This window comes from Trachinotus anak, unplaced genomic scaffold (genome assembly GCF_046630095.1).
Source record: "Trachinotus anak isolate AG129_WGS33_773 ecotype Australia unplaced genomic scaffold, CSIRO_AGI_Tana_v1 ptg000019l, whole genome shotgun sequence".
In the NCBI taxonomy this organism is placed as follows: domain Eukaryota; kingdom Metazoa; phylum Chordata; class Actinopteri; order Carangiformes; family Carangidae; genus Trachinotus; species Trachinotus anak.
In genome coordinates, this window is record NW_027273870.1 from 26,026,845 (window position 1) to 26,047,507 (window position 20,663).

At 40.9% G+C, this 20,663-nt stretch overlaps 1 protein-coding gene across 3 annotated transcripts; it reads left to right on the forward strand.

The window, feature by feature from the left end:
• The first annotated feature begins 1,334 nt into the window (after positions 1–1,334).
• Positions 1,335–16,260, forward strand: c1qtnf6b (C1q and TNF related 6b). 3 transcript variants are annotated; one of them, XM_071505060.1, is made up of 3 exons: positions 1,335–1,528; positions 5,740–5,932; positions 13,767–16,260. In XM_071505060.1, the coding sequence occupies exons 2-3, from the start codon at positions 5,752–5,754 to the stop codon at positions 14,312–14,314; spliced, it is 729 nt and encodes a 242-aa protein (XP_071361161.1). In that variant the 5' UTR covers positions 1,335–1,528; positions 5,740–5,751; the 3' UTR covers positions 14,315–16,260. The 3 variants fall into 3 exon arrangements, with proteins under 3 accessions (XP_071361161.1, XP_071361162.1, XP_071361163.1); XM_071505061.1 differs by lacking the exon at positions 1,335–1,528 and adding an exon at positions 1,551–1,914; XM_071505062.1 differs by lacking the exon at positions 1,335–1,528 and adding an exon at positions 2,095–2,278.
• The last annotated feature ends 4,403 nt before the right edge of the window (positions 16,261–20,663 follow it).

Here is a 20,663-nt window from a genome sequence, read left to right on the forward strand (position 1 = left end):
AAGTGTATTAAACAAGCGAAATAGTTAAACACCGCTATTTACATTTACCTAAAGTGTCCGCGCAACCCACAGTTCCAGGGGTTTGAGACTTGATAATTCACAGCTTACAGCCGTTCCTTTTGTAATGGTTGTGTATGTGGAAAAACAGGGGCTTTTGAGCCAGTGTGTGTCCCAAGTGTGGCCACTTTGTCAGAATCGCCTCACAGCCCAGCACTGCTCCTGGGGGCTTATTTTGGGCTGAGGCAGAAACAACAAAGAGAAGGGAAAGATAATTATTTGACGCTACAATGTGCCGTCCTCCATTGAGGATGGAGCAGAGAAGTGGTCAGCTCTTCCTGTTTTACTAAGACCCCCCCCGTGACCTTCTATTTCTAATCTTAAAGTTGTCCAAACATGCAGCTTGTACACTGTGTGAGCGCGGCAGACGCTTCCTACTTGAATTCACACAGCCTCTCTTTGTTGGACCAATCACAGCTGTCAATTTGTCAAAAGTTGTTTGGTTTTCATTTTATATAGCAATTAAAATGTTGACAGTGCTCTGTGCTGCTGTTTTCATAATTCACACCAGTAGTAACTAAGCTTTACCAAAGAATTATTATGTTCTCTGATCTCATGCATGGCCTCACTGGCAAGCTGGTCCCCCGGGCACCCATGACACCCAGATGTTAGATTCACAGCTGCTGAAATTATTGGGAGAACATCTGGAAAAAAGCATTTACCTTTTTTTTTTTTTTTTTTTTTTCAGAGTGGATTGTTCCTTGAATTTACAGACGGGATATTTGAGTGAAACATTAACTTTAACAAGCAGATTTTTCTTAAGCTTTACACTACAACAGAGAGACATAGAGTGGAGAAGATATGACAGGTTTATGTGGATGACAGCAATATAAAAGAAGCTTCCTCAGTGTGATTTAAGAACTACAGTGGGAGTTTATGAGAAAGTGATATAATGTGGTTATTTCTGGCATGCGGAATTTGGAAGGCACGGGACAAATGAAAGCAAAAGGAGCTGTCCCTCTTCCAGAATCTGAGTCATGGACACTGAAGAGCAAAAAATGTGGACGGAGAGGAGAAAAGAGTGAGAGCGACCTAGATTTCTGTTTGGGTGGTGACAGCTCCTCCATGGCACATGTAGCTCATGTCATAAAACTCCTGGATGAAGGTGCAGCAGTCTTCACTCTCTTAAGTAAGAGTGATGGATGTGGAGTTTGGGGGAGGGGAGGGTGGAGGAGAGGGAGGGAGGGAAGTACAGGAGATGATCACAGGAGGAGAAACCAGGAGGAGAGGTGAGGAGAGGGGGGGGGCACTGTGGGGGGAGTGAGGGAGAGAAAGACTGACTTTTGATGTACTTGTGTGTGTGTGTGTGTGTGTGTGTGTGTATGTAAAGCAGAGAGGGAGGGAGAGTGTGTATGGGAGAGAAAGAGAGAGAGTGTAAGTGAGTGAGAGAGGTTTCTCCTTAGTTGTTCCTCCTCGCTGCCTGCCACCAGCAGCCTGCTCTTCCTCCTCCGCTGCGGTGAAACTCCACCAGGTAAGAACCGCGACCAGACACCCTGACACACTGTGACAACAACTTTGTGACAACCCTTCCGCGACTCTGCGTGACAATCCTGCGAAGTTTCAAATGAGAAAAAAAAGAGAAGGAGAAGAAGAAGGAGAAACACCCGGCGGCGCTTTGCGTGCTTGCATAGACGTGCACGATTGAAGAAGTTATTCACAAGTTGCCAACTCAGCAGCATTTTCTTTTCATTTAAAACAAAAAGAAAGAAAGAACCGCACCGGCTCAGTGACACGTTTGAGAGTCTTGAGAGCCGAGTCCGTGTTTCCTGCAGCTGCATGCCAAACTGATGCTCTGGCGTTGTAGACGTGGCTCCTTCAATGAATTCATTACGACTGCTGCATGAGTGTTGCGGTTAGGTGAGTAATCCGTCCAGTTCATGAGATCATTATTCATGTTGTCATCATGGTGGTCATGGTGCAACTTGTGCAAGAAGCTCTGGGGGGGGGGGGGGGGTCCTCAAGGTGGAGGGGTCGGGGGTGATGAGGTAAAATGATATAATAGGTTAATTTAGTTGATGTAAGGGGTGAGGAAGGTCAGGTCAGCTGATGAAATATGTCCAATCTGCTGCAAGCTTTTCTGTTTTATGCTTGTATATTTTGTTGCATTGGTGTCCAAATGTCACATCAATAGCTTTAATTATTATCATCATTATTTTTCTGCACAAGCAGCCTGACCTAGAAAGGAAGAAGAAAAAAGGCATTTCAAGGAAGAGCAGTAAAGGTGGGAAATAAACAAACTAACCAATAGGTTAATGCATCACATATTGCACATCCATGTAGGATGTTATGTGTCTAAGCATGCTCACTGCACAGATGTCAAAGAAATCAGTGTCAGCCTGTTGCATTACAAATTTATGAGGGGAAAAGCTTTGTGCCAAATGATACATAAGGACTTGATGAATCAGCAAGTGGTACTATGCTGAGATCAGTTTTGCAAGTAACACAGCAGTTTAATGTTTATAATGTTATGTTGTTTAATGCTCATGGACTTCAGTGTCAGGTGGATGATAGAAATAAGAACCATTCATATAAAGGTGAACTTCTAAGTGAGATGTCATTATGGTCCATGTGAACAACAACTAGCTTAGGCTGTAACTAGCAAATTTTTGACCTGATGGTGGCGCAGTCATCCTGAGGTGGACATACTGTCTTAGCAATCCACCTAATAGAGATACTTAAGTCTGGTTTGAAGTGGTGGATTGCCATTCATATAAAATAAAAAAATATAAAAATAAACACCTTGAAATGCTTTGTTAGCCACACTTCTGGCTTCCTTTTGCCCACTTTTAAAAAACTTATGTTTTAATGGTCCACCAGCCATGACTGAGAAAGAGATTCGGCCCTGGATTTACACGCTGCGATCACAGTCGCACAAATGACACTGGCGGTGCAGGTAAAGCCGGTAAAAACTTAAAAAACTTTCTGGATGGTCCACTGGCTGTGCGAGATTTGAGCCAGTTGTCCTCATGGCCGGACGGCCTGTGCTCTGGTGTCATCTCTTCCTATGTCTAAGGCCTTTTTAGACGAAAAAGTGATTTCTTAAAAGTGATTCTGGAAGGTTGCGTTCACCTGAAGGCTGCATACCTCACTGTGTCAGCCTGCATGTGGGCAGTGCCTGAGTTTTTAACATGGGGGGGGGCAACAGTTTGACAGGCGGGATCAAAACACATGAACATGCAGAAACATGAACGTGTTCCCAGACCGGTTACCAAAACAGAGAACAGAGAAACTCAGATTACACCACACACAGTGGGAGTGTGACTTCGTTTTACTCTCAGGACACTGAGACTCCACTGTATCTTTACATAAAAAGTAGTTGTTTACTGCTATTTTTGTTTAAAATGTCATTTACAGAACCTTTAATAATGATAATGGTGATTACATGGCATGCTGACCTTTTCCACCACTTATTTCATCTTTAAAAAACTGGCTACATCTGTCCACCTATGCAGGTTTTATCTGTTCATTCATTACTACATCCTGGTGCTCTAAAAGTGCAGCACACACCAGCCACAGCAGGCAGGCAGAGGAAGTAGTCCAGCTACACTCGCTGGGATGTGGAGCAGATACGATATACTGCCTTTCTGGATGCTTTGATACACATCAGTGCCGTGTGTTTCCCTTAAGACTTTCAGGTGATGTAGGATTTACTATGAAGAGAAACCACTCATTGGGGAAATCCATGGTAACTACACTACAAGCACAGTCACATGGGATTGTTTGAAGCCTCCAAAATCTAATTTTCAGTGTCACTGCACTGAATCCACAGTTGAGAGCTCTCCAAAACAAGTGCAATCACTCTTCCAATGTGAGCACCTCCAGGCAGCACCAACACATCCTGCTCTCATGGTTTTTCAGCTTTAGTTTGTGTTTTTATATTTATTTTTTAGGGGAATTGAAACCATCCTCTCGCTGCAGTCGTAGCAAATTATCAGGGGTATGAGGATCAAGTAAATGACAAAAATGATGAATCCAAACCAGTTTTTCTAACATGTTGTAGAAGTGAGTGGAAACGTATCATCTGACATCTGCCTGGCTGTGACAGTGAAGCAGTCTCAGATAATAACCATTATGATAATATTTTATGATCAGTAGTCGGACAGAAATATCGAGACAGAGTTTCGTTTTTCGCTTCATTTTCTCAGAGTCACGCTCCATTTGTCCTCTCAGATCTTGTTGACATTCATCCATCGCTGTGAAGACCCCTGGGAGTCTCTCTGTTATCTCCCATCTTTCTCTCCCCTGTTTATCTATTTTTTTGTTTGCTCAGCTCTCTTATCCGCCTTTTGTTTTTGTTTTCTCATCTCTGTATTGCTTTTCACACATGTGGAATTCAGAGGCTTGAAGTGGGGATGGATGACAGGAGGTAAAGGGAGACATGAATGAGCCAAATGAGAAAATCTTGTTAACTGTTTTGAACAAGTTTATATTCCTGACTTCTAAAATGTTGACATGAAACTCAGAGAGAACAAGGGAAGGGAAATTGGTGCATTTGTGTTGCACAGATGAGGCGTTCACTGGGCAACAGGTTCAGCACATTTTGTCCTTGGAATGTGTATGAATGTTTATGTCTGTGAGAGGATCAAATCACTGCTGATGTTTTCAAATCCAATGCAGTCCAGGTGTGTGTGTATACTGTATATATGTGTGTATGTGTGTGTGTGTGGAAGGCCACGAAACCTGCTCCTTCCTTTTTTATTTTTTCCAGCTCTATAGTTCTCCTGGGCTTATATCTCCAAATCCAGAGCCTCTGGATCCCATATGAGAACTCCATAGTCACAAGGTTGAACTGCCTCCTCTGGCTTTGACCTTCATACCTCAGTTCTTTTCATTTTCTTCAAAGTTGAAGGAAAGTTTCCTCCCTCAGATAAAGTTCATTGTCATCACCTTGTGGTGTTCAGCGTATGGCAGGAGTTACTAAATGCTGATGTGTTGTATTTTTCCTTTTTGGTACATTAGCTCTCTTTTAATCTGACTTAATTAGTGATTTCCTACATTTCCCAGAAACCTTTCAACTATGCCAGAGAATAACTGTGAAGACTTGTGTTTAATGAGCGTGATGATAGCTGGATAATTAGCCTGTGAACACTGGAATATATCCACTATTTTGGTCTTGGCCCTTTCTCGAACCACAGCACGTCTTGGCTGCATTGCATTCTAGTATATTGAGACAAGCTGTTGCTGGAGAAACTTCTCCAGCATCTCTGCTACTTTTACAATGGATTTTTCCCTGTGTGACTAACTTCCCTGATTGACTAAACATCGGTGCAAAATGGTGAGTATGGAAAGATTCTCAAGGCCTTCCAGCAACGGCTGAGGATTACTGTCAGGGTTTTCAAGTCTGAGGTTGAGATCAACTGTATGTCCAGTTATCTACAGGAATGTGAAAAATACAAACCAACTCACAAAATCTACCCAAAATTGTTGGTTTTGCTTTGATGGTTTTTCAGTGTTTACTTGAATTTTAGTTTGCTGGAAGGTCCTCTGGAGAAGAGCGTAAACAAGAGTCTCACTGTAAAAATAACATATTATATGATGGGTTTTAGAGTCGCTCAGGTCAGTGTCAGAAGTCTGACTTTGCTTTGGCTTGATATGGATGTACAATTTAGCAAACATTCAATTCCACCAACTCTACCTATAACCTTACCACTCTCTTTCCTTTCTCTTTCTTTCCACTCTTAGGTTGTGACAACCATGTTGGCAGTATGTTTGAGGCTGCTTTTGCTCCTCCCCTTGGTTTGCTGTGTCCCCTCCCCCTCTAGACCACCTCCCAGACTCTGCAGGCGGTGCTGCGACCACCAGGAGCTGCCACAAGCCACAGCCCAATACCAGATGCCAGAGGTCCGCACTGTCATCAACATGACCATCCTCAAAGGTATCAATGAACTAATGACTTAACATGGCAGGTCAACTTTCAACAGCCGTATTTGTATCTGTTAGGTTTGGTGCATTTAGCCAAATATAATGTTTGCTGGCAGGTGCATCTTCATTCATCCTCAAATAGGTGTGATGCAATCATTCTGCTTCAAGCTACACTTGCTCTCTGCCTTTTCTAGATGTCAGTGTCTCTGGCAAGGTTACTATTTAATCAGAGGTGTAATCATGTACGTTTAAATGGAACAGTGCTACTCAAGTGTGACCGTGCAGTGATGGTGGAGTGAAGTGGAATTGAGACTGTCTTTAAAAGGGAAATTAGACACTCCACAGACAGAAACAACCTGGAAGCACTTTAAAGAACCAGACTTCCAAGAAACAGTGACTTTAATAGCTTTTGACAGTGTCTGCACATATGAAATGTATATCAACATATGACTTAATGTAACATATAAAGAGAAGAAATTGAATTAGTGAGGAAAAATTACATTTTTCTTGGCAAAATCTATCTACAAACCTAACCACATCATTTTATCTGTACATTTACAGGAGTCAGAAAACAAGCTTTTCTCTTAACTTTATGTGACTTTTACTAGAGGGTCCAACATTTTGATCCAGAATGGACTCATATATGAATGTAACACACTGTATATAGCCTAACCTAATTTTCCCAAAAAAAAGAGACCTGATCTGAAAGGGATCTGGGTTCAGGGAAGCAGATCCAAAATCCGCTGCCATAGGGCTGCAGACCCTCACGGGGCCCTAAAGGTCTCAGCTTATTATCCATTTACTTTGTGGTAATTTGATTAATTGCAAATTTACAATAGTACAATATAAATTTGAACGTAAAGGTCCTCAGGTTGGCACCTACCTAATCTCTCCATGTAAAAATCCAGCTTTGAAATTGATATTATGCTCACAAGGTGTATATTCTTAAATTAATTTCTGTTTTATTAAATAGCTACAAATGTACAACAGCAAACCCAGGGCTTGATTACACATAATTTCCTATGGTCACAGTGAGCCCTGTCACAGTCTTATCTGTAAAAGCTTGTACGAGTTATTTTTATTGGTCAGGCAGTGAGGAAGGTGTCTCTGATTAATTTTGTGTTTGTGCCTTTATTTGTATTTGCAGGTTTGTGTTTAAACCTGTGGGAAACAGAGAGAAATGTGACAAGAGATTAAAAATACGTGGATTTTCAAATGTCCGAGAGCTACATAGTCACAGCTGGTGAGGGATTTGCGAGAACATGTGTATCTAATATCAGAGACATAGCAGCCAACTCAACCAGAGCAGTCCAAACGATGTGTCATCACTTTGCTGTTTTATCTGCTGGTCCTTTGATAACTGGACATGCCAAGTCTGTTCTGACCCGCAATCAACCCCCAAACCAGTCCAACTGCTGAACCACGAAAAAAGAAAAATGCTTCTTTTTCTCTCTCTCCTCTCGGTCATACACAAAAACACACACGGTTTTATGCAATTGAGGCCCTTTTGTACCACAGAAGAACCAGTGAACCCTTCCAATGAAAGAACTTAGGTCCAATTTTAATTTCTTGGACCTAGTTGGTGCCCTAAAAACTATGACTGGAGCAGTACTTTCCACTGTGGCCACAAACTCGCTGGGCTATGCTGTTATTTGACATTCAGGTCCGATTTGTCATTGGCAGGAAGCTGGTGAGGAATCACGTCTTTGTCGCAAACAAAAACACAAACAAAATGCTCTTGGGTCTTTTGCAGTCATTGATTTCAAGTTACAGTTCTGGATTTACATGATGCTTTAACCCGTTTAATCCCACTGGTTACAATAGTTCCCCCCCAAAAAAATTCAGTTAAAAGGCTCTAAAAATATTACTGAATGTTCAATCAAAGCATTTCCAGCAAATCTTGAAAGTATAAAGTATCTCAATAAAATATGTACAGTGTTACATATTTCATGTAAATTATCACATGACCAGAGTTGTTAACATCCTGGTTGCATCATGAGAAGAGAATGGCTGTATCAAAGCTCAGAGACAAAAGAGTAGTAAGGTATGTTAACATAAAGACAAAGATTTTTGGTACACATCATCTTTAATATGTCCACTATTGATATATGCATTGATAATTACTCAACTTTTAGTTCATTGTGGTCATAGAATGAGTTAACATGTTGATGCCAACAAAGGTTACTGGTGGGATAAGACTGCATAGGTAAACACATATTTATAGACATACATGGTTCTTGTTCTTCCAAACTTTCTACTCTGTCCTTTCTTTTAGTTCCATTTTGAGTCAAGATATGTAGGAACGACCCAAACAAGGCATGCAACATTGCTGTTATTCCTCATAATGAGACAGATGCTTTCAGTAGGGATTGTGATAGCATTGGGTTAGATATGGACTATGAGGGGGAGACAAGCCGACAAATGCATGTGCAAACAGTGTAAACATGACAGGAACAACTTTAGACCTCTCCCTCATCTCTAAAAATGTATATACATAAACCTATATGTATAAATGGTTTTTTAATATGTAAAATAGTCAAAAGAAGTCATAGTCATTGAAATATGATAGTATTTTAGTGGTAATGATGGGTACTGCAAGTGACAAACATTTAACAAATAATTTTTTGTCATTTTCTGTCAACTGCTGAAGCTGTGTTTTGTCTCAAAGTGCAGCTCTTCTGCTCAAATGAGGCAATGAAACAGTGTGACTGAATTGCAGCTGTGTGGCGAGGGAGGTCTCAGCAGCCGCTTTCACCTGGCACTGAACCTGCTTATGTGGAAGAAAACACACACAGACACAGGCGCACAACCATGCACAAAGAGACTCACACTTAGCTATGGATAAATATAGTTGCACACATTTCAATATGCACAAACAATACGTACAAACACACTCCTTTTTCTTCCATGTTTCAGTGACTAACTGGAAAAACAATAACGCCTACTTTGAGTGTGTGTGTGTGCTTTGTGTGTTTGCATGTTGTGTGTGTGTCTGCGCTAATGCGTGTGTCTGACTTTGCCCCCACAAAGCCACTGTTATCGTATTTAAACAGCGTAACCAGCAATCAGTTAGTCAGCCAGTCTCAATTGGAGAGAGCATCCAGCCAAATTTCTCAAAAGAAACCTCGGTCATGGACAAAGGGGATTGTGCACCCACACGTTTCTACATCTACATTCACAGGATTGAATTATGTCTTACACTGTGTTAAAATATTCAGGACGTTCAGGGTGGCCTAAGTACAGTTAAAACACAAAATGCATAACCTCAAATTTTGTTGACGATGTTGCCTTTGCAGTCCGTTCGCCTAAAAAACAAGATATGTTAATCAGTAGGGACCTTCAGATCTCATTATACAGATTCTTAAGCATCAATTGAAAAATAATGTGTTTCATGATTTCTGAGCCCATTTGAGTTCTAGACCTTGTAGAACGTTTTAATCTTTAACGACCAAAGGTAAGGTGTCAGTGTGTCTTTTCTGCCAGTGGCTCCAAGCTGGTGTGAGACTGTGGGTTGTGGAAAAGTGGATGTTGAATTTTAAGAAGAGCAATTTTATTTCTGAAGCACAGTTTTCCATTTCAACATGTCTGCTGACTTTAGCAGTCTTTTCTGATCCTTGCTTTTACTTTTAGTTTTGTGATTAGCTTTGTTTAGAATTGTTGATTGTGGATCCTTCGTGGCCCAACCTATGCAAGGATTACACTTTTAAGATAAGTATTGGTTTCAGCTCAGTTCAACAGCTAATGGTACAACTGTTAAAACCTCAGCTAGTGACGTAAGGCGGAAATCCGCCATAGGCCAGTCTCATTTTGGTTCAGCCTTGGCAGTCTACGACGGCTACAAAGGGCCACACCTTTGCAGACAGCATCCTCCAAAGGTGTGGCCCCTGAATTGGGAGACAGCAATAGTGTCACATAGTTTGGGGGGTGATTGTAATATCTGTTCAAAGATGATCACTCACATCGAATGTGAATGGCCTCTTTCACTCACACCTGATTGATGTCTTTGACTTTGATCACTTCCTAGTCAATGCTGCTTCCAGTTTTAGGCTGGTGTTTCGTGTGCTCATTCAGCCTCTGGTCCAGGGTCTTTGCTCCTTCTCCATTGTAATGTTCAAACTTCCAAACTTCCAGTCTTCCTCTCTGGAGGGGTTATGTCTCTATTGTGTACTAGCAGAGTAAATATGTGTATAAACAGATTGTTTTTCATTAATTCCTTTTAATCAGAGAAAATCTACTCAGAGACTTCTGGCAAACAGATTGTCACCTTTTTTCTTCTCCAGTATTTAGCTCTGGATGCAGCCAAGTCAGATGTCTCGTTATACTTCTGTGCTAGATGACTTTGCCACGACAGAGTTCACAAACAGTTTCAGTCATATGGTGCTTTGTTTTTTAAAAAGTGAAATCCAAAATAGTGACAGACTTTGGATTTAAACTTGGCAGATGATTCCCGAGTTCAAGCTGAAGATGTAATGTTTCAGTCCAGAACTCTTAGCATTCTTTAACCCGTTACTTTAACACTGGCACTTTATATATATATATGTATATATATATATATATTTCTCTTAATATGGCAAATACATATATCGTGTCAAATGATGGCATTATGTGTAGAATATTTACAACATATCCAGTGATAATGGATGGATAGTAATGGATAATGGATGGATAATAATTCCTAAAATACTGGATCAGGTATCTGCAAATATGTGAGTTCACACACTGATTCGATACCTCGTAATTTATTCATAAATTGTATAGTTTTACACCTGGATAAAATTGCAATTTTCCTGAGAAGCAATTCTTCCTAGCCGCTCTAAAACAGTAAGCTACACAGGAAGTTACTACTACTGTTTCAGAGCAGCAAAGAAGAATTGATTTCCAATAGATATTGTATTAATGGTGTAATACACACTCGAAAGTCCTACTGGTAAAAAGACAAAGTTTATGTTAATTCATGTTGCGGCTGAGCAAGTAAAAAAGAGGACATGCAGGGTTACAAGTGTCCATGCAGCTGTTACTTAACTTCAGGATGAAGGATCAGTCCCATATATGGTCACCAAGTGCAGAGGTGGCTGCTCAGCTGCTGTTTGTGGAAACTACTGTAACTCTCCTTTTTTTTTTTTTTTTTTGTGGACACTGGTCATAGCCAGACAGATCTTTGTGGATGTGTGGGGAGGATGAGCGGTGTTTACCTCTGGTCTTCAGGAAGTTTTGGTCATGGTTAGTGAGGGCAGCACTGTGGCTCCTTCCTGTGTGGTTTACCCTGCCCAGAGGTGCTTTACTCATTACCTGTTTAAAGGGATCCAAAGCAGCATCCCAGAAACAGCATGGCAAGATTTTACCATCTTTATGTCATCCGAGCCTCAGAGCCTCATAGACCTTACATGTTTCTACACGTCAGCATTTTAAGGCTTGAAAACCATGTAGTTTTGAATTTACCAAGATGATTTGAAAAGGTTTCTTTAGCACAGCCAGTAAAGAAGCATGTCATCCTTCAGCCGAATGTGGAAATCACAAACCGTCATCCAACAATTCAGTAAGCTGTACTGTTCCTCAGTTTATTGGCCTATGTTTATTGCCGTGGGAGTGTTCCTTTAGCTCACAGGCCTTTTTATTTACAGCTGCTTCGAAGTGATATGAGGATGAAGTTTAAAAGGGGCCATAAGCAGTGTCACTTGATTTCAGAGCAAAAAGAGGTTTTTGTGTATGGGGAACAATAGCAACACTCAAAATGTCCACTTAACCAGAGACATTTCAGTCAGCTGTGGTGACAGGAGGATATACATAAGCTCATTAATCACTTCCAGAGCCTGTTGACAGGTCGCATATGAATTCAAAAGCCAGAGTGCTGGGTTGTTGGGGTGGTAGCAAAAAACAGGATACAACAAGAGAAGCAAAAATATACTGTAAACAAGAGGAGAGCAAATAACAGCTAACATTTTAACATAAACACGTGACTGTATGAGTTAAATGGTTTGGACAGTTGGGGTTTGTGTGTACAGAAAGGTGACAAATTAAAGGAAACACCTGAAGAAACAGAGAGTGCAGGATGCTTACAGGGCGTCACTGTCACTGTTTGATCAGACTGAAAATGATGTGAATCATCTGGTGCCTGTGGCCTTAGGAGATTTCACAGCAACGTGTTAGGCAGCGCTCTCCACCACCTTCACCAACGGAACAAATGTGGGAATATCTTGTGGAAGAGTGTTGTTTATTCCTCCAGAGTTTCAGAGACTTGTAGAATCAATGTCAAGAAGCAAGAAAACTGCTCTGGCAGCTGGTGGACCAACACTTTACTAACCACAAACACTAACACTTAATACGCCTTTAGGTCTGTTTGTATGTGTGTAAAGTTTGATTTATAGTTGATATAAATGTTTAACACGAGCCCTGCTGTAGATACCTGTGGCGTAGGGTTAGATTTTTAGGTTGGATTTGTCCTGTTGATGGTACCACTGCAACCATTAGCAGATGCATCACACCTGATCAGGCTGTATTGTAATTATATAACTTTTCCAACATTAACTGTATTTACATTCTTTTATTCACTATAAGAGTGAATAGCTGTGAGCAGGTTAGCAATGGAGATGGCTTTGCTAGATGCATGTTATTGAAAAGGAGAAGATAACTCAGCCTTTCAACTATTTTAATGCCTTGCCCATCAACAGTTTCCACCAGCATCTGAAACTTGATGAAGGAAGCACATGTACTTGTTGGCCACGTTGACCAGTCCCTCTGTAGCCCTGATGTGTGGTTACCTTTTCGAGGAGCCACACATCGGCTACGCTGTAGGTACACGTGTGCTCAGATGGCACACAGACCTAAGCCCGACATCTGCTGTACAAATGTGTGGCTGTCCGGTGAAAACCACACGACTCCAAAACAACATTTTAAGATCTAAGGGAAAGTCTGGTTTTAGCTTTATGAAATCAAAATCATCAAATTTGGAGATGGTTTTCTCTGGACAGTGATATATCAGTCCCTTGAACTTGGATTATACATATATCTTATATTTGAACAAGTGAAATTAGCTATGTTGGGTTATGAAAGGAACCCTAACCCGAGCTCAGGTCAAGTAGGTGCTCTAACAGTTAAACCAAACTTCTGTGTCTCTTGTAAGGTAAAAATATATGTTGTTGAATTGTCTCTGAATAGAAGCAGCATTTAAAACTTTCTCTCACTCACGTTTTAACTACTGGTTTAGTTTTTTGAACATGTTTTGGCATCACAAGATTCTCCCTGTAAGCAACTCTTTGTGCTTTATTGCAGTTCCAACTGGGCTTCAGCAGAGGTCAATAAAAGTCAGAGTTTACTTTAATCAAGTTCAAATTGTGGCTTGTAAAACATCAAGCTCCCTACGACAGTTTAAATGTTTCCATGCTTACATGTCTTACGTTGCAGTCAAAGAAGAGGAGATCACTTAAGCATGAGTTTAACAATGTTCCTTCAGATTTATAAGCAGGATTTCTAATGTCTGGTGTGAAGGTTTTCCTGCAAGTTGTTGCCATTTGTGGATTTGTAGCCACAGTCAATACAAGAACAAGACAAGAAAAGCTTAATAGGACTGTGTGCATGACAAAATGGATGGTCTGTTGTGCAGCAAGAGCTCAGATCAAGTCTTGGATTTGTTTTTTTATGCACTTAGCTAAATGGAAAGGTGACCTCTACTGTTCATGTTCGTCTCTGGTGCAGTGGTGGGGCAGTGACTAAGTGACTAATTTCCTTCTCAACTGACATTAAGAGCTAAAAAAAAGTGTCAGTTTTCCTTATAAACTATAAACTATAAAATTTCCAGATTAACTCCTGATGTTTCTGTCTGTATTGCTCATTTCTTCTTGTCCCCCCAGGTGATAAAGGAGACAAAGGTGACAAAGGTACGCCAGGAAAACCGGGTCTGGAGGGCCCTTCTGGCTTCCGGGGACCCATGGGTCCCAAAGGTAGCAAAGGCCAGGCAGGTGCCCCCGGAGACGCCTGCAAGATCCCTCACTCTTCCTTCTCAGTGGGGCGTCGAAAGTCCCTGCACAGCGTGGACTACTACCAGGCACTGGTGTTCGACACGGTGTTCGTCAACCTCCACGAGCACTTCAACATGTTCAAGGGCAAGTTCTACTGCTACGTGCCGGGGATCTACTTCTTCAACATCAACATCCACACCTGGAACTTCAAGGAGACCTACCTTCACCTGATGCACAACAACAATGAGCAGGTGATCCTGTACGCTCAGCCCAGCGAGAGGTCCATCATGCAGAGTCAGAGCGTTATGCTGGACCTGGCTCTGAATGACGAGGTGTGGGTCCGACTCTACAAGAGGGAGAGGGAGAACGCCATTTACAGTGACGACGTGGATGTTTACATCACCTTCAATGGATACCTGGTGGCACCCAGCATCCAGTGAGAATAGGACAGAGGGAATGACGGGAAAACTGGCAGAATCTCTGGGTCAAATATTTAGGGGTTTTTTTTTGCCATGGATACTGCTTTGTGCCAAGAAAGATGAACTAACTAGAAGACATTACAAGTTTGGTGCTTTTTAAATATTCCTCTCAGCCTGAAGAGGAACACACTGTGCTTTCTTAAATGTGGACTGCCCAAAAAACAAAAGAATCAAAGGAACAATAAAATAGGAAAGGTATCACAGCACGCAATTAGGAAAGTATGTTGAATTGCTTCCTTTGCACTAGAAATACACTTTTGTACAAAGCCAGACATTTTTTCCCTACTTTTTCTGTGCTGTGCTAGTTTTCCCTCTTGGATTACTTCTTTCAGGGACTTTGTGTAAAAGCTTGTATCACTTCTGGTAAATCTGTGCAGTCATTTCTATATTTGTGCTATGATGCTTCTTAACACGGGCAGACTGCTGTCATACCTTGTTTCCTTTGTGCCTTTCAGAAGAACACATAAAAAGGGTCAGTTCACCCTAGTTAAAAAAAAAAAAACAAACCAAAACAAAACAAAAAAGCAACTTACCCTGATGGTTTGATGGTTTTTTAGCCATGCGGAGTGTTTAAATTGTTTTTGCTGAACCCAAGAGATCCACCAACCTCACATAATGATGTTACATAATGATGCATTAAGCTGCTGCAGGAAATTTGAAAACATTGTCTACCATCACCCAACAGCCCTACAACAAGAAGGTGTTAGAGGGCTCCTGGAGTACATGACCCAGTCCAAATTATACTCAGCCTAGGACTTTCAATTATATCTATAAATCAGCTTTTACAACAAATTGTTTTTTGCAGTTAGTTTCTCTGACTTTACACTTGTTCCTATATTACCAATATATTGTTGCTCTTTTTTGACCTTGGTTACTTTTTATTAAGCACATTATGCTGCTGCCGGTGTTGGTGACGACATTTTAGTTATTGAGTCTAATTACGTTCTGGTCTATGTGGAACCACTGTGGCTGTGCTGGAGTACCCTTCAGACTGGGTTCTTTTTTTATGAAAATGGGTTCATCATAGTTCGGTTTTTTATGGATCTAGAGCCTGGCCCTGTATTTGGTGGTGGTGGTGGTGGGGGGGAGGTTGACGTGGGGATGTTCCTGGTGTGAGGATGGTGTCCCATCTTGTTTCCATGGCCTTGGGAAAAATCTCCATGTACTGTAGGTTGTTCAAGTTTCATTTTATGGGTTAAAGAAAAAGTGGACGGCAAAAAGAAATTAAAAGGTTTAAGTCCGTACCGTCTCACCACGGCACATCTCAACATCTCCCTATTGTGCCGTCTCACAGATGTGTCACCGTGAGTAATTACAGTCTGATCCTGCCCCCATGCGTCAGTTTTGACCCTTGAATCTCTTTCTACAAAAAAGCCATAATCTATGAAGTTAAAAAACATAACTTTTTATATGCAATTCTCACAGCTTTAGAATGACATTTGAAAAGCTGATCAGCAATGCCTCTTTCTGGAAACAGTGATGTGTTCTATCAGGAAAATCTGCAAATATCACTGTTATAATTTTATATTGAGGGTTAAGTGGAAAATAATATATTTCCTGAACTGACCCTTTAAAGATGAACATATCCCAACATATCAACAATAATAATAATTTAAAAAACTAAAAAGGTGCTTTATTATCAAATGCAGGAATGCATTATGATTTTTAATGATTAAATATTATGTCTTCTTACTGCAGAGCAGTTTATGTAAATAGCTGTATAATAGCTGTCTTTATAGCTCATATCTGTGCTACCACTTATGCTGTTGGGGCTGGACTGTGTATGTTTGTGTTTGTATTTGTCAGCAATATTTTCTCCTTCGCTAACCAAGTCTTCCTTTGTTCTGTATCACTGAACGGCAAAAAGACACTTGATTATAAAGAAATTAAAAAGTTTTCATATGAAATCAGGAGTCTGTATCTTTCATTAACATGTCACTTTTTTTTAAAGCACATCATCACATTTCTGCAGAGAAATTTTCCTCACTTTGAAAATTTGAAAATTTGAAAATTTTCTCAATTGACAGCATCAGCTTAAGACTTGGCTCACAACTAAACCACTGAGGGAAATGGATTTTGTGTTTAACCACCCAAAACTGGCCAATGCTCAAAAACAGAAAAAACAAAAACACAAATAAAAATAAATTTAAAAAAAGACTCATCTCAAACTTTCAGAGACAGCGGATGGGTCTCTGCAGCATGCCAGCTCCATCTGTTTGGCCATATCCCTCCCATTAGCTGTAATGCCGTCCTCAGGGAGGCTTTGCTAGAGGAAAAGCAGGCTGCAGTGTTATAAATACTTTAAGCCCCGAGTGGAGATCTGAAAAGCTCTATTGGGAAACAAAGCAGGACATCAGAACAGTTTCCTGTATCGCCAGCCCAGACTAGTGGAGGCTGCTCCAACATGCACAGTGGACAAACTGTTAGTTAAAACAAACATTGGTTGATTTAGTTCACCTTAGCATTTAATTTGGCCTAGTTTAAGTTTGTCTGGCTTAGTTTTGTCTTTGAATGTTTACACACTGATATAATGAAAGAGGAGAAGTGATGGAGCATGAAACACGCAATGTAAAAATAATTAATTAATTAATTAAGAACCATGTGGAATCCAAAATGGTGTAAAACAGCAACAAAGCTTCATTAAGTCCTGATAGGGAGAATAAATCAATTAAAACTGAACATGATAATTAGTCACTGGAAGTGTGCGCCCTTTAACTATATTTGTAATGACTTTGTTGCCCAGTAAAAATACCTGCACACAGCTCTTCAGCTAAACACCCTCACAGTCAGTTGCACCAATCAGCCCAATTAACTTTTACAAGACTGTTGAACACAACAGGCCAGTTGAGCCCGTTTCACTCACTCAGTCCTATTAAACAACAAACAATCAAGAAAGCATTAAACTTCTAATTACCCCTGCTGTAAAACACTGGCTAACAAAGTGAAAGGTAGGATGTAGTCAGTCGTAGAGTTTTGTCTAAAGGAGTCACATCTGTCAACTGCAGGGCTGGTGGTATCGACTTTTTGGACCTGTCTTATTCTCACAGTCTTATTGACACCATTCAACCAGTGAATTATCTTCCCTTATGGGGTTTTTACTTTCAGTTTATCATTGATTGATTTGATTAAATTTCAAGCTGTATTTTTTCACAAGTGAATCACTTGTAAGTCTGATTCCTCTCACACCACACTGTCTAATCATTAGTTGTGCAGATGAAGAAGAAATACTGAGGAGCAGCTGAAATGGACACATCAAGGTTTCCAGTTTTAAAATGTTAAATTGGAAAAGACAATGGGACTCATGAGACACAGGTATAAAAAGACACAGATCATAGACTTTGTGGAGAATTTTTAGTGGTGTGCAAGACAGATGAAGCAGTGGTGTATGAAGATGGAAAGCCAGGCTTTATGTACTGTTAAATATATCAGCACATAAAGCCTCATGATGTGTGTGCCGTTATTTAAACCTTCACTTTTGCACCAAACCATTTGACACAGACATGCTTTGAGTTACTTCTCACACCTGGACATTTTTAGCACCAATTCCTTTTCTTTATGCCTCCATGCTGGCAACAGCCAGAGCTGGAGGCATTATGTTTTCAGGCTGTCTGTCCGCCTGTCCATCCCATTCTCTCCAACACAATATCTCAGGAACGCCTTGAGGGAATTTTTTCAGATTTGGCACGAACATTCATTAGTACTCAAGGATGAACTGAATAGATTTTATGGGTAAAAGGTCAAGGTTGCCGTGATCTCACACAGTTTTGGCTTGTTTTTTAAAAAAAACAATTCTTCTGGCCGTTATTAAATACTGTAACTCAGGAAGGGGAGATTGTGACCATGTTTCCTGCAACTTGGCTGGTTGGCAGAGGCATACAATCATGAGGCAGTGTGTGATATGACTTTGGCCTTTGAGCAGGCTGGACAGATCTGCTTTTTGACTTTTTGATTAGATTGATGTAGACGGCATGTAATAACTAAGCACATTTCAGACCCAAAATGCAGAACACAGACCAGGAGGCATGTAACAGTTGCAAGGTGGTTTTGCTGTAAAGGACTGGGGGTGATGAGGTTGGCTCGTAAGATGACGGAGTGGAACAGGGAAGCAGCAGCGTGCACTGACAACCCAACTGGAAACTTGGGAATCAGTTGGACTGGGCTGAGCATGGGGCGAAGAATCTGAAGCACAGGGAAACCAAGGTTAATCAAGCAGAAAGCAGGACCAGGAAACTCAACTTGAGAGTTCAGATTGGAGGGCATAGAGTCTATACCACGAGGGACACTGAACAATTGTTGAGTTGATTGGCTGATTAGTCACAGGTGCTCAGGTAAATTGGCAGGACACACACAGAAATAAGAGAAAGACAAAACCAGGAAAAACACAAGGGAGGATGGAACTGAAGAGAACACAGGGCAGAGGGAGAGACAAAGTCTAATTCAAACACAGTATGACGAACATGTGACAACAATAAAAGTAGTAATAATCAATCTTAGAATACCCCGGAGCCCCCCAAGACCACACCAAGAATCCTGAAGCATGAATGTGGTCTCTTCTTTCTGCATTCACCTGTGAGCGATCCTGATGATGGATCTTTGTGTTTTGACAGGTTGTAGAGTAACGCTAGAGGCTCCAGCTGCATCTGTGCAGCAGTCTTATTAGCATTTAAACACATAACCTCATTTAACTGATTTGACGAGCTCACATACCGTTACTGTAGCACCTAAGTGGGTTTCATTAATGGAAACAAAGAAACATGCGGTGATATATTTGTAAGAGCTGAAAAGAACTGGAATATATTTCTCATCCTTTTTGCACTTGTTTTGTAATATAAAGTGTTGACATGCCGTCCATTAATCAACTTCTGCTTCTGTCTTCTTGAAGGTGGTGCTCACAGTGCTAGCACAGGACTAAGGTGCATTGCTCTACACTGACAGACCTACTGGAAGAAGGGCTGAGAAGCTGAAGGCTGGAGGATTTCCTAAACAATTTCCTGGTCAACAAGAGCCACCTGTGAACCAAGTTGAAAACAGACCAGAGGATGTTGAATATAGTGATAAAGGGAAAAAGGGGGCATAACTTCTAATCTTTTCCAGTGATCCTCAACTAGCAGACTAATACCACTTCTCTCTAAAAGATAATTACAAGATTTACAATTCAGCAGATATCAGTACTTGAAGTGTCAATGCTACGTAAGCACTGTGAGGCCTTCTGCATTCCTGCCTCTCTGTAGTTCTGCAGTTATGTAAGACATCACGCAGAAAGGAAATTGAAGAGTGGAGCTGGCATGGTGGGGGGAAGGTTATGATAGATGTTATGAGACTACAAAGACAGGTTAAAGACTGTTTTATTTTATATATTTGAGAGTTTGGAGGCCGAGCCTGGAGGCTAACAGCTGTTTTCAGGGCTGACTGAACTGAGGTCTGTTTTCTCGAAGATTAGAAACAGGAAGTGGGGCCAAGTTTGGAGGCAGCACTCCCCTAATTACAACCACATGACCTCTGACCACACTCATCTGTCAGCAGAAGACAGGACTGAGACAAAAAAAAGGAGTATTTAAATGAATGGAAAAGGAAAACAGGTTGGAGCAAATGAAGGGAAGGTTTACGGAAAGAAAAAAATAATGAAAGTGGAAGTTGAATAAAAATATATATGGCAGATCAAAGGGCACAAGACAGTTCCTGACAGTTTCTTGAAATCACAAAATTACAGCTCTCCAAAACAGAGAACCCCAAGATATAAATCTCTAAAATCAACTGTTTCAGAGTCTACAATCTACCACTGCTGCATAAGAGCAGAGCAGACAAGAAGGCTGAGAGAGAGCCAACTAGTGTTTCATGTATCCTCCAAAGTAAGCAACATAATTTCTACGGCTGGAGACTTATATCCCTTTTAGCTGGTGTGTACATACCAGTGAGCTATGGTGTGTTTAAGTGTGTGTGGTCTTGTTTTACTATATTCGTGGGGTCCGACTCCAAAAGTTTAAATGGCAAAAAGAGGCAAATTTTTGGGTCAGTGGTAAAGGTTAGGGTTAGGTTAAATTTAGGGTTATTGTTACGCAAGTGGTGACCAGTGACAACGTGTGTGTGTTAGCTAATGGAGACACGTCGAGCTCATTCATGTTGGCACCAGACTGCAGCTTTTTTTCTTTGCTTTACAGCTGACAGTGAGGGATATCTGTCTTGGCATGTTGGATGGAGGACTAGTGCAGGACTGACCGAACACTTGGATAGAAATGATAGAAAAAGAGAGAGCCACATGTGGGTGTAATCTGCACGAAAACAGATTGCAAAAAAAAAAAAAAAGGCAACA